At 44.0% G+C, this 13,652-nt stretch overlaps 1 protein-coding gene across 3 annotated transcripts in view; it reads right to left on the reverse strand.

Annotated features, from left to right (window-relative positions):
- Positions 1–811: 811 nt before the first annotated feature.
- FERMT1 (FERM domain containing kindlin 1) overlaps positions 812–13,652 on the reverse strand; it is a 32,264-nt gene continuing 19,423 nt past the window's right edge. For all 3 annotated transcript variants that reach the window (XM_035110120.2, XM_060272406.1, XM_035110121.2), the window contains 6 exons: positions 11,616–11,740; positions 9,539–9,645; positions 7,940–8,161; positions 6,259–6,383; positions 4,218–4,359; positions 812–2,641 (listed from right to left, as the gene is read on the reverse strand). In XM_035110120.2, coding sequence (XP_034966011.2) covers positions 2,468–2,641; positions 4,218–4,359; positions 6,259–6,383; positions 7,940–8,161; positions 9,539–9,645; positions 11,616–11,740 — 895 coding nt within the window. In that variant the 3' untranslated portion in view covers positions 812–2,467. The remainder of the gene's footprint in view (positions 2,642–4,217; positions 4,360–6,258; positions 6,384–7,939; positions 8,162–9,538; positions 9,646–11,615; positions 11,741–13,652) is intronic.

The following is a 13,652-nucleotide window of genomic DNA, read 5'->3' on the forward strand; positions in this document are numbered from 1 at the left end:
CGTTGCACGCATGCATCATGACACACGATGCATGCATGCACAGGAGGGATACGTCACGGCACCACAGCAGGCACAGCGGGCGGTGTCCGACAGGCCTCTCCCTCTGGCCTCCCTCCGCCTGTCCTTACCACGCTCAAGGCGGTTCTCCTCACAGTCAGTTTGCGCTGGCTCCACTGGGGCTGGTCCTGCTCGCTCGCCGACTGGCTTTCTTCAGGGCCATCGTGGAGGCGGGCAAGGGCTGTGCTGCCAGCGGAGGGGCAGGGAGGAGGCACCATGGAGGAGCCGGGCTCAGAAGCCACCGGAGCTCTTTCCGCAGCGCACCCCGGCCTCGCCTCCATGTGGGCGGCGAGGGGCGCTCGCAGTGGCGGCTGTCGGAGGTGGTCACCCCCATCCAGCCTGCTGCCCCCCGCCCAGCCTGCCACCCAGGGCGGCACGCCCATTACTACGCTATCCCAGCTCCTGCTAATCTAGCAGTTCGAAAGCACGCCAGTGCAAGTAGATAAATAGGTACCACTGTGGCGGGAAGGTAAACAGCATTTCTGTGCTCTCTGGTTTCCGTCACTGTGTTCTGTTGCACCAGAAGCGGTTTAGAAGTGCTGGCCACATGACCCAGAAAGCTGTCTGTGGGCAAACGCCGGCTCCCTCGGCCTGCAAGCAAGATGACCCCATAGTCGCCTTTGACTGGACTTAACCGTCCAGGTGTCCTTTACCTTTTACCTAGCACTCTTGGCACTGGATTGGATCCAAAGAATTATGAACAGAAGAAAGCACCAGGACAAGAATCCATCTCAAAGTATTGTTTTTTTTAAAAAAAGAAGAAGGCAGAATAGAATAAGTACAGAAGAAGATGCTTTCATGGAAGTCCTGGAAGTATCACTGGGATACTATTGTTTTGCAAGAATGTATGTATTTATTTTAAAAACTATTACACAGCTTAAAAAATTATGGTTTCAGTAGGTTCATTACTACATGCCAACAGTTTTTATATAAAATATGAAAATGACTAAACGTTAAAAGCAAGCTGGAAGTTAAATTACTTCAGAAGATGGCGCGAAATTAAAACTGTAGTTTCCCTACAGCAGGGCGCTAGTTGCAAAGCTTTACAAAATGCAAAAAGCACTGTACAAAAAGCAGGTACTAATGGCTTATGAAAATATGAGCAATTGCAACAAAAACTGGGAGGACGTTGATAAAATCCTTTCCATGAGAACAACAACAACAAAAATGTCCAGGTGCAACAACACCCTAAAAACAACATTAAATCTTTTGGTGGCACTTCGTTTTCTTGACTTATTTAAGAAGTAAGGAAAAGTCATCAGAATTAATCAATTCAAATAAATGCTTTTCACAGTATGCCAGGCTTGTGTGTGTCTGACAGTTTGTAGTCTTCGGGAGTAAACCCCGAGGAAAAATCCATACCTGATGCATTGTGGGACAACTTTAGGAAAAGATCAGGCTAAGCACAAATCTGGAGCGGAGTCCCTAAGACAGTTGAATGCCGTCTTGTATGCCTCCTTCTGGCAACTCCTGCAGCCAAACTGGTGCCAAACGTATCGCTCTGCTTTCCTTTGGACCACATCAGCGAGGCCATTGGGCCGAGTCTTGTTATCTGGGCAGCCCACAGCCCAGGTCCTCCATACCCACTGCCCAGGCTTGCGCCCCAGAGAAGTCAATTTCGTGCTGCTGATACAGCAAAAACAACACAGGAGGCAGCCGTTACAAGTTACCGGTCTCTGCAGCCACAGCAGGTGCTGTGATTCTCCAACGGATTGACTTCTCCCCCAGAGGAGCACTCCATTGTGTCTTGAGATGGATGGATGCCAACAACCATGCCTAAGGGGTTCAGGAGTGGGCGGAGGTGAGGAATGGGAGGCACAGAAGGAAACTGGATTGGTCCTCTAAAGTATTTGCCGCATCGGAGCCTTGACTGGATTTCACAGGCTCCCCTGCGTCACACGCCAATGAAGATTACGGATGAGCCAAAACCGTGTGCTCTACACACACTGTAGATGAGGGATAGATAACTCTTGGACTACAACTCCCATCATCCCGGTCCATGCTGGCTGGGGCTGATGCGGCTTGGATTGCAGTATCACCTGGAAGATTGCAGGCTCCGCATCTCTGCCGCAGGTACTTGGTTGCAATACAGTGGACTCTGGGTTTGTTGTTGCACAGTAGGCTCCAAAGCAAGGATGGGGAGCGTGAGGGTCTCCTGATTATATGGACTACAACTCCCATTGGCCCTGCCAGCACATCCAGTGGTCAGAAATAATGGGAGTCGAATAGGGTTAGCCACCCCTGCGCCAAGTAATTACATCCAACTTAGATAAACCCTTGAGGTAAGCTTATGTTTCTTTTCCAAAAGGTGACTGAGCTGCACCCGTTTAAACTTTTCATGTTCAAAACCAAGGCGAATCTAGCGGAGGCACTCGCATTTTGGAGTTGTCGATAGGCTTCTTGCTTCTCCTCATTCCCACCCTCCAGTTAACTTGTGGAACAAGTCCTCGTCCAGTGTTTCGTTCTGGTCTTTGGAACGGGTGGACAGGAAGATGTAACCTCCAATGTATTCGTGCACCACCTTGCAGTCTGCGCTCAGGCAAGCGAAAGCAATAGACACGTTCTGGTCCAACTCAATTGCAACCTGAAGGGGAAATGCAAAGATATATATATATATATATATATATATATATATATATATATATATATATAAAGCACAATTAAACTGCCAAGAATAGAGGGAGGAGGGAGACAGCCAGAGAGGAAGGTAAGGTGCACACAAGCCCTGCCTGCGATATACCGCCCTCAACCCGCTCCTGGATGGTGTATTGATATATCACCCAGGCCTAGTTCCAGCACACCCAAACTTCGGCCCTCCAGATGTTTTGGACTACAATTCCCATCATCCCTGACCACTGGTCCTGTTAGCTAAGGATCATGGGAGTTGTAGGCCAAAACATCTGGAGGGCCGCAGTTTGGGGATGCCTGCATTAGAGCATCAGAAGAGCTTGTTTGGATCAGACCAATGGCCCATTTAACCATGCACCTTTTATCCAATGCCTCCACACAGCCTGTAGGCAGGGCCCAAAGGCCCAACCTTTCCCAGAAGTCACTGGTATTAGGAGGCTAGACTGCCCCTGCACTTGGAGGTTCTGTTTAACTGCTAAAAGACTGGGATAAGACTTTTTCCTTGTGAATTTGCCTCAGTCCCCTTGACAGCTCGTGTCTATCAATGCTTCTCGCAGCAGCAAATTCGGTAAGGGAATTGTGCATTCTGCGAAGCATTTTTGCTTCTTTGCCCTGAAACTATGAACATATTTCAGAGATTATCTTTTGTGACTCCCAGCTGAGTTTACGCCATGCTCTATCCCCTCGCATTCATCGCATTTATGTCTCCCACACTCCCAGTTTTCCTTCAAATGACAGTTAAAGAAACTCCACAGCGATATTTTATATCATGGTGGAGATTGTGAAGTCCAAGCCCTAAATAAAAATCATAGTGAATAAAACAGCCCAATGTGATGAAAAGCCACCCAATATAATAAAGTACAATACTGTGAATGGGGATGTGATGCATATTAGGAAACACAATAATGCAGAGATAGGGAACCTGCCCCCCCGATGCTATTGGACTACAATACCCATCAGCCCCCGCTGACATGGTCAACAATAAGGGATTATAGGAGTTGTAGTCCAATACAGGTCCTCCTCCCTGCATTCATATAAGGGTTTCTATGTAAGGGACGTGGGTGGCACTGTGGGTTAAACCACAGAGCCTAGGGCTTGCCGATCAGAAAGTCAGCGGTTCGAATCCCTGCGACGGGGTGAGCTCCCGTTGCTCAGTCCCAGCTCCTGCCAACCTAGCAGTTCGAAAGCACACCAAAGTGCAAGTAGATAAATAGGGACCGCCACAGCGGGAAGGTAAATGGCGTTTCCGTGTGCTGCTCTGGTTCGCCAGAAGTGGCTTTGTCATGCTGGCCACATGACCCGGAAGTTGTACGCTGACTCCCTTGGCCAATAACATGAGATGAGTGCCGCAACCCCAGAGTTGGTCACGACTGGACCTAATGGTCAGGGGTCCCTTTACCTTTACATACAGCAGGTATATTATTCTGCAATTTCAAGTACATCACAAAAGGGCTGTTTGCCAGCTTTATTTGTGTAAAAGGTTAAATCGCAGTGTGAGAGGCAAGTTTGCTCCAGGAAACCTTTGTCTTTACCTGCCGTATCTCCCAGTTCACCTTCCACTGTTTCATATTTGAGAATCTCCATGTCGTAATTGGGTCCCCGGTGGCTGTATCTATCCTTATCAGCCTGTTGTAAGAAACGCCCAAGAGGTCATCCTTCTTGCTTCCTTTAAATCTAAGGAGGGGGAAAACCCAGTCAATTAATTCGGCAAGTCTCTTGAAAAGCAGTTTGCAATAGAGGGAGAAAAATCACAGTCCCTTTTGGAGTTTCTGTGAAGACTGTGGACCAGGATTTCCACTGGGAAAGGGGGCCTATCTAGGGTGGTATTATTATTATTATTATTATTATTATTATTATTATTATTATTATTATTATCATCATCATCATCTCCCCTCAAGCCTACAAGTCAGTAACTAATGTAAAGAGGGATGAAATGAGAATATCAATGTTTATGATGGGATTCCACTTCCCTCTACTGGCCAAGCACAGAAATGCAATGGTAAACTATGTTATGAAAATAGTATCGTTTAAGCTTTCTGAAGGCTTTTTTCCTAGTGTTTTTTTTTTTAAAATCTTATTGTGAATAAAAAATATTTTGGCCCAAACCCTGATTTAGTAGTAGCAGGGCAAAATGTAACGGCCTTGTAATGACTGGAAAATGTAGCCTTTTTTTTTTTTGCAGGGAAGACAGCCTGTTGTGGTTGAAATCTGCACTTGCATTTGACAGTTAAACGTCAAAGCCAGAAAAGATGTGTACACAGGACTCAAGAGGGGGAGCGCACAGTATTGAAAGACCTGAAGCTCCCTCACACACCAGCAACAGTTTTTCAAAAGGACAGGGCGGTAAAGGAAACAAATTTAGCGTCGTGGGTGTTTGTGGTTGAGCAATAACTGCTCATTATGGTGCAGGAATTTTTTTCCTGGTTAAGAGCACATGACAACAGAAAGAGAACTGGGCCTCCGGCCAGGTCACCTCATCTCATGCGCTCTGAATTTGAAAAATGTTGGTGCTGCTCTCCACCCAAACAGGGCTCACCCTCAGTTACCTGCTAACTCGTTTTGGAGCATTGGCCTAGGGACTGAACCAAAGCAAACGCCAGAATTCCAGACCCATAGTCAGGAATTCTATGATGGGAGTCAGCTAAGGGACACCGATGATGGAGCGGGAGAAAATATGCGACAGCCAGGTCAGTGTGAAACAGCAACCTCTTAATTGCAAGTGGGAGACACCTAAACAATTTCCCAGCGGCTCAGTTTTTTCACTTGCATGAATTCAACAGCTGCTTGGCTGCACCCCATTCCAGCCTTTTTCTTCTGCCTTTCTCTTTCTCTCTGGCTGCCCCCTCTTCTGTCTCTCCTCCTCCTCTGCCCCCCCCCTGCGAATTCACTCACTTGCCAGCCAAGGGCCGGGTACAAGAAAGGAACATAACCCCCATGCGATGTAACTTTACTGTAATTTCTTTTCTTTAACACGTACTTGTCAGTCATCCCCAATGTTGGTCAGAACGCTGGAAGATGAGCACCAGTTTACTTAAGCCCGATCAACTAAATGCTAAATGCTGCCTGCGGTTTTCCTCCCATCTATGTGCACAAAGGATTACCGGCTTCATTTAAAAATACAAAAGTGTAAAGTTCACATCTTCTCCGCAACCTTACAGCTGAGACCCAAAGGCATTCCAGTGAAGAGCTCTAGCAACGTGGGCCAACATAAATATTCATTTATGTATGTAAGCAGCAGGATAATATTAGGACTGCGCTCTTAATGCTTCCCTTTGCAGTTGGGTCATGTGACGTCAGATGACTGTCAAAGTGGCCCACAGCTCATGACCTGGTTCACCCACCCTGCTGTATTTTATCTAATTCCACCTGGGGGGGGGAAATCGATGCACCTTGAAGAACATTGTCGGGTCACCAGAAATCATGTTGCAACTGCCACAGCTTCTGTTAAAAGTCACCTCTGCTTGATCTAATTGCCAACTCACTTGGCATTCAGTCAAAACGAAGGAAGAAAATGTAAGAGCTCAGAGAGCCACCCGCCATTAAAAGGTCAGGGCAGCGTAACTTTGCACTTGCCTCACAATGTAGTACGATAAGCCAAACTCGGGGAGCGACTGCCACGCCTGGACAAACCTCAACTTGGCTTCCACCAGAGACATGTGGGCGATATTTTGGTGCGCCTCCAAAATGCGAGTAGCCAGCTGTGAAAACAAGGAGGGGAATAGAGGTTTCGATTGGCGGATGCAGGGGGTGAAAGAAGAGCATTAGGAAGATGGTTATGCATGTGGTCAGAGAGCAGCAATCCCTGCTACTCCCTTAAGGAAGGAAGGCAAAGGGGTACACAGGATTTGCAGCTATGCCCATGGGTAGCTGAGGCTGCCTTGTGGTGGATGGCACCGTCTTGGGCACAGGGCATGAAACCTGAGGCCTTCTTCCTACAGAAATGCTTGCAATTTTGCCCTGCCCTATTCTGCACTCTTATACCCATTCTGCAGAGGGAAAACTGGGAGCCAGCCATGGTTTACACAGGGTCAATACAGTGAGGACATGAGAAAGTAGATTGCAAACTCACATCTCCCAAATTCTAAGTCCAATACTCTATATCTGTTGAATCATGCTGGCTCTTTAGTTATTATGTGCAGATCTCATAGTTCAGGTGACCAACCTTTTTATTTTTTAATATTTTTTAAATTAAATTTTCTGTTTTACAATTTCAGATAAACCTTTTACATACTTAAGAAATCAATTACTTCCCTTCTCTTTCTGTGGTTCATTTTACATATCTTATATCCCTGCATATTTTACAAAAACTATACCAATCGGTTTTCCATTATTACATCCATCAAAACTTATTTACACTGTTGAATTTATCTTAATGCTGCCAGCATTTTCAGCTGTACACAATTATTTCGCATATATTCAATAAACGTTTCCCAATCTTCTTTAAATGTATGTTTTTCTTGTGCCCTTATTCTATATGTTAAATATGCAAGTTGTGCATATTCTATCAATCTAAGTTGTCAATCTTCTTTGGTTGGGACTTCACTCATTTTCCATTTTTGGGCTAACGAAACATGGGCCGCAGTTGTTGCATACATAAATAACCTTTTCTGATGCCTGGGGAATTTCAGTCTGAATTATCCCCAACAGAAAGGACCCTGGTCTTTTTGGGAAGGTCATTTTAAACATTGTGACCAACTTTTTTAAGTTTGTGGGGATGTTTGGATTTGGGAGTATGTGCCATGGACTCTGACCCACCCACCCCCATCACTTCTTTCCTATCCCTCAGATCAGGTTTTCTGAAAGGCGACAAGTGCATATATGTGCACACACTTTGCCTTCCAAGGGATCTGGATAAAGGTTAGATCCAGTACAATTAATCTGAACCCTGAAAAGCATATAGAACTGAAAGAGGAGATGGGAAAGAGTATCACTCTTCCAACATCATCTTGATGTGCTTTTCAAAGGAGAAAAGCGAAACCACCCCCACCACTTTATGACCAACAGGGAAGTGTGTGTGTGTGATCTTCAAAAGCTTCATAGGTTCAGAGGAAGACTTCAAACGTCCAATGCACCCACAGGTGTCATGCTTCTGACTCTTGTCCTAGTTTAAGATCTTGCTGAAGAAAAATACATGCTTTTGGCTTTGTTAAGCAAGAATCATATGAATCAGGTTTGAGTCAGCTTGACAAGGAAAATCTGCTCTGGATCCCGCTGTAATTTCCTTCTGCCAACCCCTCACCCCACCCCCAGTTACCTGCTTGGACTTGTATTTCTTTGCATATCGTGGCGAGATAAAGCACTCTGGCTTCATATCCATGCTTTCCATGTCAGAAACGTCTTGGGGAGCAGCAGTTCTGCTTTTCATTTTTAAGAAAGACAAGATGTTGTGGACCTCTGGGTGGTAGGAGCTGTCAGCCATCGATTTCCCTTTGGAAGCCAAAACGCAAGCAGCCATCCACCTGGCATACTGGTTTTCCTGCAAAGAAAACAGTCAGCAGAGTCCATGAAGAAGAAACTTCCGCAAAGAATCCTTGCACCGTCGTTTGCTTGCTTCTCCGCCACCTTGTAGTCGCTTGAACCAAGGGCCGGCAAAGTGGTGCCCTCTCATGGTAAAGAATGGTGGAGGGCCCCATGTTGCCTTCCCCTTTTTTTTGGTTAGGTTTAGACACAGGCCCCTAGTCCGAAAGCAAAAGGGTAGAGCCTAGACTTCACTTGAATGAGTTCTGGGTGGCTTTGCAAGAAGACCAGACCAATTCAAGGAGGATCAGTAAACAATGGCTACCAGTTATGATGGCGAGACTTGGGTTCAGAGGCTTTCCATCTCCGAACAAGAGCTGCTACCTTTACCCCTTGTAAACTTCCAAAAGATACCTGGCATCGCTGATGTAACTGGGCTTGGTAGCGATGGGAGATATCAACTGCTGGAAGCTACAGAAAGGAAAGGTGCTCTTGTGCTTGGATCCTGCTTGCAGGTTTCCCACAGGCATTTAGTTGGCCATTGTGAGAGGATGCTGGCCTGATCCAGCAGGCTCTCCTTACGAGGAATTACTGGTTACCTATCCAGCAATGCAACATAGGTGTCCCTGTTTTCCAGGGACAGTTCTGGATTTACAGGAGAGATTAAACCAGGGACTTCTTCCTTGCCTGGTGCTATAGCTCTTCCCCAAAGCTCCTTTGCTCCAGAGGGGCAAACCGAGTGACTTGCTCTTAACTTTTGTATGAAGCTTAAACAGTTTTCTTCTTCATTTTGGAGGCTCTTATAGGACAAAAGGTTGAACAACACTCCCAAGTCTGGAGAATGCAGGGTATTTTGAATGGACAAGGTTGAGGTTATTGCTGAGAGGTTTGTGAACTCCAGTTCTTATCTGAAAGACAGATTTCACCCAGACACTGTGCTAACTCCCTTGTTTACACTGACCTCCCCATAAATCTCCACACTCACAGGCTGGCCTGCATTGTAAAGGAACATAAATCCAAGCTAGAGGTGGCAAAAGTTCACCCAGGGGGGCAACAGCTTCCCAGCAACAGCAATAGCCTTTCCAGCAAGCTGTTGCTTAACGGAGAAGTTCGACGTGAGGACAAGGCTGTGTATACCCTTCTGGGAAGCTATTGCTTGAGCTCTGCCCCCCACCAGGTGAACCACCCCTGATATGTGGAAGCCAACCTGCAGCCTGGTTCACTGTTGTCCCTACTGTGTTGTTACCCTGTTCCCTGCACAAACCCCATTTTCTGTGCATATGTCTCACTTCACTGGCAATATTTAGGCCCTGCAACTTCCTAAGCATCACTGCCATGCACACAATGGACCTTAAACCCTCCTACAGAATTTGGGTTAACCCTTTTTGCTACTCACGTTATCACATCTCAGGTGCACCTCATTCATTCCATCGGCAACAGGGATGAGTAACTTAATCCCATATTTTCTGCCCGAAACACTCACGTCTGGAACAATTTCACATCCTAATTGACAGAAGGCACAAAAAGTCAGAAGTAATGTTATGCTTTGCCTACTTTTAAGGGTGAGCTACGGTAGGAGAACTTGAAAGGAAACCGGAAGAGGGCAAGAATAAAAAGGCATATAAAAAAAGAAGGTAACATGATTTCAAGTTGTGCAGGTGGTTGAATATTATATTACTATGATTGCCTCCCTATGCCATGACTATTACCAAATAGCTGGTTTAGGTGTGTTAGGTGTGTGGCAAGACATGTTATTAATATTACAGCATAGAAGTTAGTTAGATTTAAGGCCAAATGCAATGCTCTAAATCAGTGTCTCCCCAACTTGCACCTCCAGCTGTTGTTGGACTACAACTCCCATCATCCGTAGCTAGCAGGACCAGTCGTCAGGGATGATGGGAACTGTAGTCCAAAAACAGCTGGAGACCCAATTTGGGAAAGCCCGCTCTAGAGTCATAGTGCTGACAGACAACGTAGCCATCATAAACATCAAAATCCTACATTTGGAAAGAGCCCATGCTAAAGTAGAAGCAGTGATTCAGAAAACAGCAAATGCAATCAAAACATTGGGCTTTGTTTGCACACAATAAACCACAGTCAGGTAATTAAGTCTGGAAGCCAAAGTTTGCTCTTGGCTTCCTCCTTGCAGGTTGCTTGGGGGAAAGCAAGTCACCAGAGTTTCTTTTCACATAACACCAAGCCAGCCGCTCTGCCGTGTGTTAACCTGGTTTAGGAAGGGAGGAGCTGTTTTATGGCCAATGCCATGTCTGAATGAGGCCACTCTATAAAAGCAGACTACAAATTCTTGTTGGAAATGTAAAGAAAAAGAAGGTACCTTTTATCATATGTGGTGGACGTGTAAGGTAATAAAAGCTTTCTGGGAGATGATATACAGTGAAATGAAGAAAACGTTTAAAATGACTTTTGTTAAGAAACCAGAAGCTTTTCTATCAGGAATTACAGGTACTGATATTTGAAAGGAACAGAAGAGACTTTTTATGTATGGAACAGCCGCCCGGATGTTACTAGACCAGAGATGGAAAGAAGACAAAAGTCCCTGCCAGAGAGGAGTGGAAAACCAAGCTGATGGACTATGCCAAGAAGGCAAAACTGACTGGAAAGCTCCGAAACCAAGGGGACAAAAGAAACCAAGGAGACATAAAAGAACACAAAAAAATTTATAAGTTATTTAGGAGACCATTGCAAGCAGATGGAAACATTAGCAGGGTTTTGATCTCACTTGTAGTTTAACAATTACCACGGATAATATGCTTTGATTTAAAAATCGAAGTATGAAAGAATATACAGTGGTATCTTGGGTTACAAACACTTCAGGTTACAGACTCCACTAACCCAGAATTAGTACCTCGGGTTAAGAACTTTGCTTCAGGATGAGAACAGAAATCGTGCCTCCGCAGTGCGGCGGGATCGGGAGGCCCCATTAGCTAAAGTGGTACCTCAGGTTAAGAACGGTCTCAGGTTAAGAACGGACCTCTGGAACGAATTAAGTTCTTTTTTAAAAATCTTTTTTAAAAAAATCAATTTTTATTAGATTTTTCACTTACAAATCAATAATATCAAACCAATTATACAAATATATATCTATTAAACCAAATATTATGCCAAATTATAAAACGGAACGAATTAAGTTCTTAACCCAAGGTATCACTGTACAGTATTAAATGTTCAAAATGGGAACCCATGGAGGGTATGGGGGGAAGTCCTGAGATTCGGAGGAATCTCTTTATATGAATATACTTTTTGATTCTTTGTTTATAACTTTGTATTTGAAAAACCAATAAAAATGATTTCCAAAAAAAGAAAAAAAAGAGCAGATTACATGGTGCTTGTGCACATATGCACCAAAAGTGAAGAGCAATTGGGGAACACTGCATTGTGCTAGAAATTCCCCAGTAGGCCGTCAACCAGGAGCTGAATTTCATAAAGGTGGTCTGAAAAACAGCACTCCATACCTTTTAGGTTGAGCTTCTCAATGGGTTCTCCATGTTCAGCTTCCTTATTTTTAAAGTAAGAGACGGATGTGTCTTTGAAGACAAACCAATATTGCTTGAAGGTTTTCAACGCCAGCTTTTTGGACCTGCAAATTAACAAACAATCTGTGTGGACGGGTGGGACTACAAGCTTGTTCTCCCCTGCTCCAGAGGTTAGGACCTAAACCGATGATTCAAGAAAGGAGATTCTGATTAAACATCAGGATGAACTTTCTGACAGCAAGAGCTGCTTGAGGGTGGAACAGACTCCCATACGAGGCAGTGAACTCTCTTTCATTTGAGGTTTTTTCAAAGCAGAGTTTGGATGGCCATCTGTCATGGATGCTTTAGCTGAGATTTTTTGCATAGCAGAGGATTGGACTAGATTGGACTGGTACCTTCTGACACTACAGTTCTATGTATAGTGTGTGCAGGATGGATAAAAATAAAGGATTAAAAAAATAAAAATCAGTTTTTTAAAAAATTTAAATCAGATTTTTTTTATTTAAATTGGATTTTTTTAAAAAATAAAATGCTTTTGGAGGAAAAAATCTTTCTAAATATAGTTTTCTATTTAAGTTATATTATAGTCCAAAGGCTTTTCATCAGGATATAAGGATTTGTTTTAAGTTTTTCATGTGTGCTAAAATTCAGTCTTGAGATTTTCTTAATAAAAAAAAAAGATCAACCATCAGTTAATAAACATGGATACATGTGCTATAATGTTATTGTTTTAGTTCAATGGTTCAAATTGTTATTAAGGAAATGATTATTTTTCTCCTTCCAATAAAGTATAGCAGAAAAGTTGTCCAAATATAAACAGTTAACTTATTAAACCTCACAATAATTTCATAATTATCTGTCTATGTATTTCTAACAGTATAACCAAATCAGTAATTTTTGATATTAACTGTAGAAACTACTCTGAAAATTTATTATTCCAAAAATGAAACCTGGTTGTAAATATTATTATACCAGCAAGAATGAGTCTTTCTGGGAAAAAAAATGATTTAATTCAAGTCTTACTGACCAGTGATTTAAATAAATTTGATTCAAATCAAATCTACCCTGCTTTCCCCCGCCTTGCTCTGGTTTCTTGCATTTCAAAGGTCTCTTCTGAGGTTCCGAGGTTCTTATTAAGAATGTCTTACATTTTGCAGGTGGCTTGTTCAGTGACAGAAATGGGTCCCCATAGCACTGTTGCCTTTGAGGGACCTCACACAAGTCCTTTGGGGCTATTGCCCTGACAGGCAGGGAACAGACTGATGCTGCAAAACTGGCATTTAATCTTGAAAGCACAGCTCCTGCCCTTTGTCACTTGCATATGATTTGAAATGATCTTTTATTAGAGGTTTCAAAAATAATCAAATTCTCTTTGAAGCACACCGCTTCATTTCTGGGGGAAATGCCACCACCGATTAGCAAAACTAAACACTCTAATAAGAGTTCAAAGCTACAGGCAATCTCTTATCTTATGTTTTCCATAGAATTAAACGTTTGGAATCAGTCACTTCAAGGGAAGAAAAATGCTAGCGACTTTCCAGTGCAAATAGCTGAGCTTTATCTGAGTCACTGGAATGTTCAATTTGATAGTGAACACACACAACTGATAGTGACACAGGTAGGTGCTCCTATCTGAAATGCATGCTCATTTCGAACAGTTTTTGAACAGCTTAGTTCTCAGATATTTTGGCTGCTGAATGCCGGCGAGTGTTCCTCTGGAAGCTGAATGTCAGACGGGGCTTCTGTGGTTTCCGATTGGCTGCAGGAACTTCCTGCAGCCAATCAGAAGCCGCGCTTTGGTTTCCAAATGTTTTGGAAGTCAAACAGACTTCCGGAACGGATTCCGTTAGACTTCCAAGGTACGACTGTACTTAGAAGCATACAGGCAAATGTTGCTGGCAGCTGTGTTGGTCTACTACAGGCATAGGCAAACTCCAGATGTTTGGGACTACAATTCCCATCATCCCTAGCTAACAGGACAAGCGGTTAGGAATGATGGGAATTGTAGTCCCAAAC

The sequence above is a fragment of the Zootoca vivipara genome, chromosome 3, assembly GCF_963506605.1.
Source record: "Zootoca vivipara chromosome 3, rZooViv1.1, whole genome shotgun sequence".
NCBI classification, from domain to species: domain Eukaryota; kingdom Metazoa; phylum Chordata; class Lepidosauria; order Squamata; family Lacertidae; genus Zootoca; species Zootoca vivipara.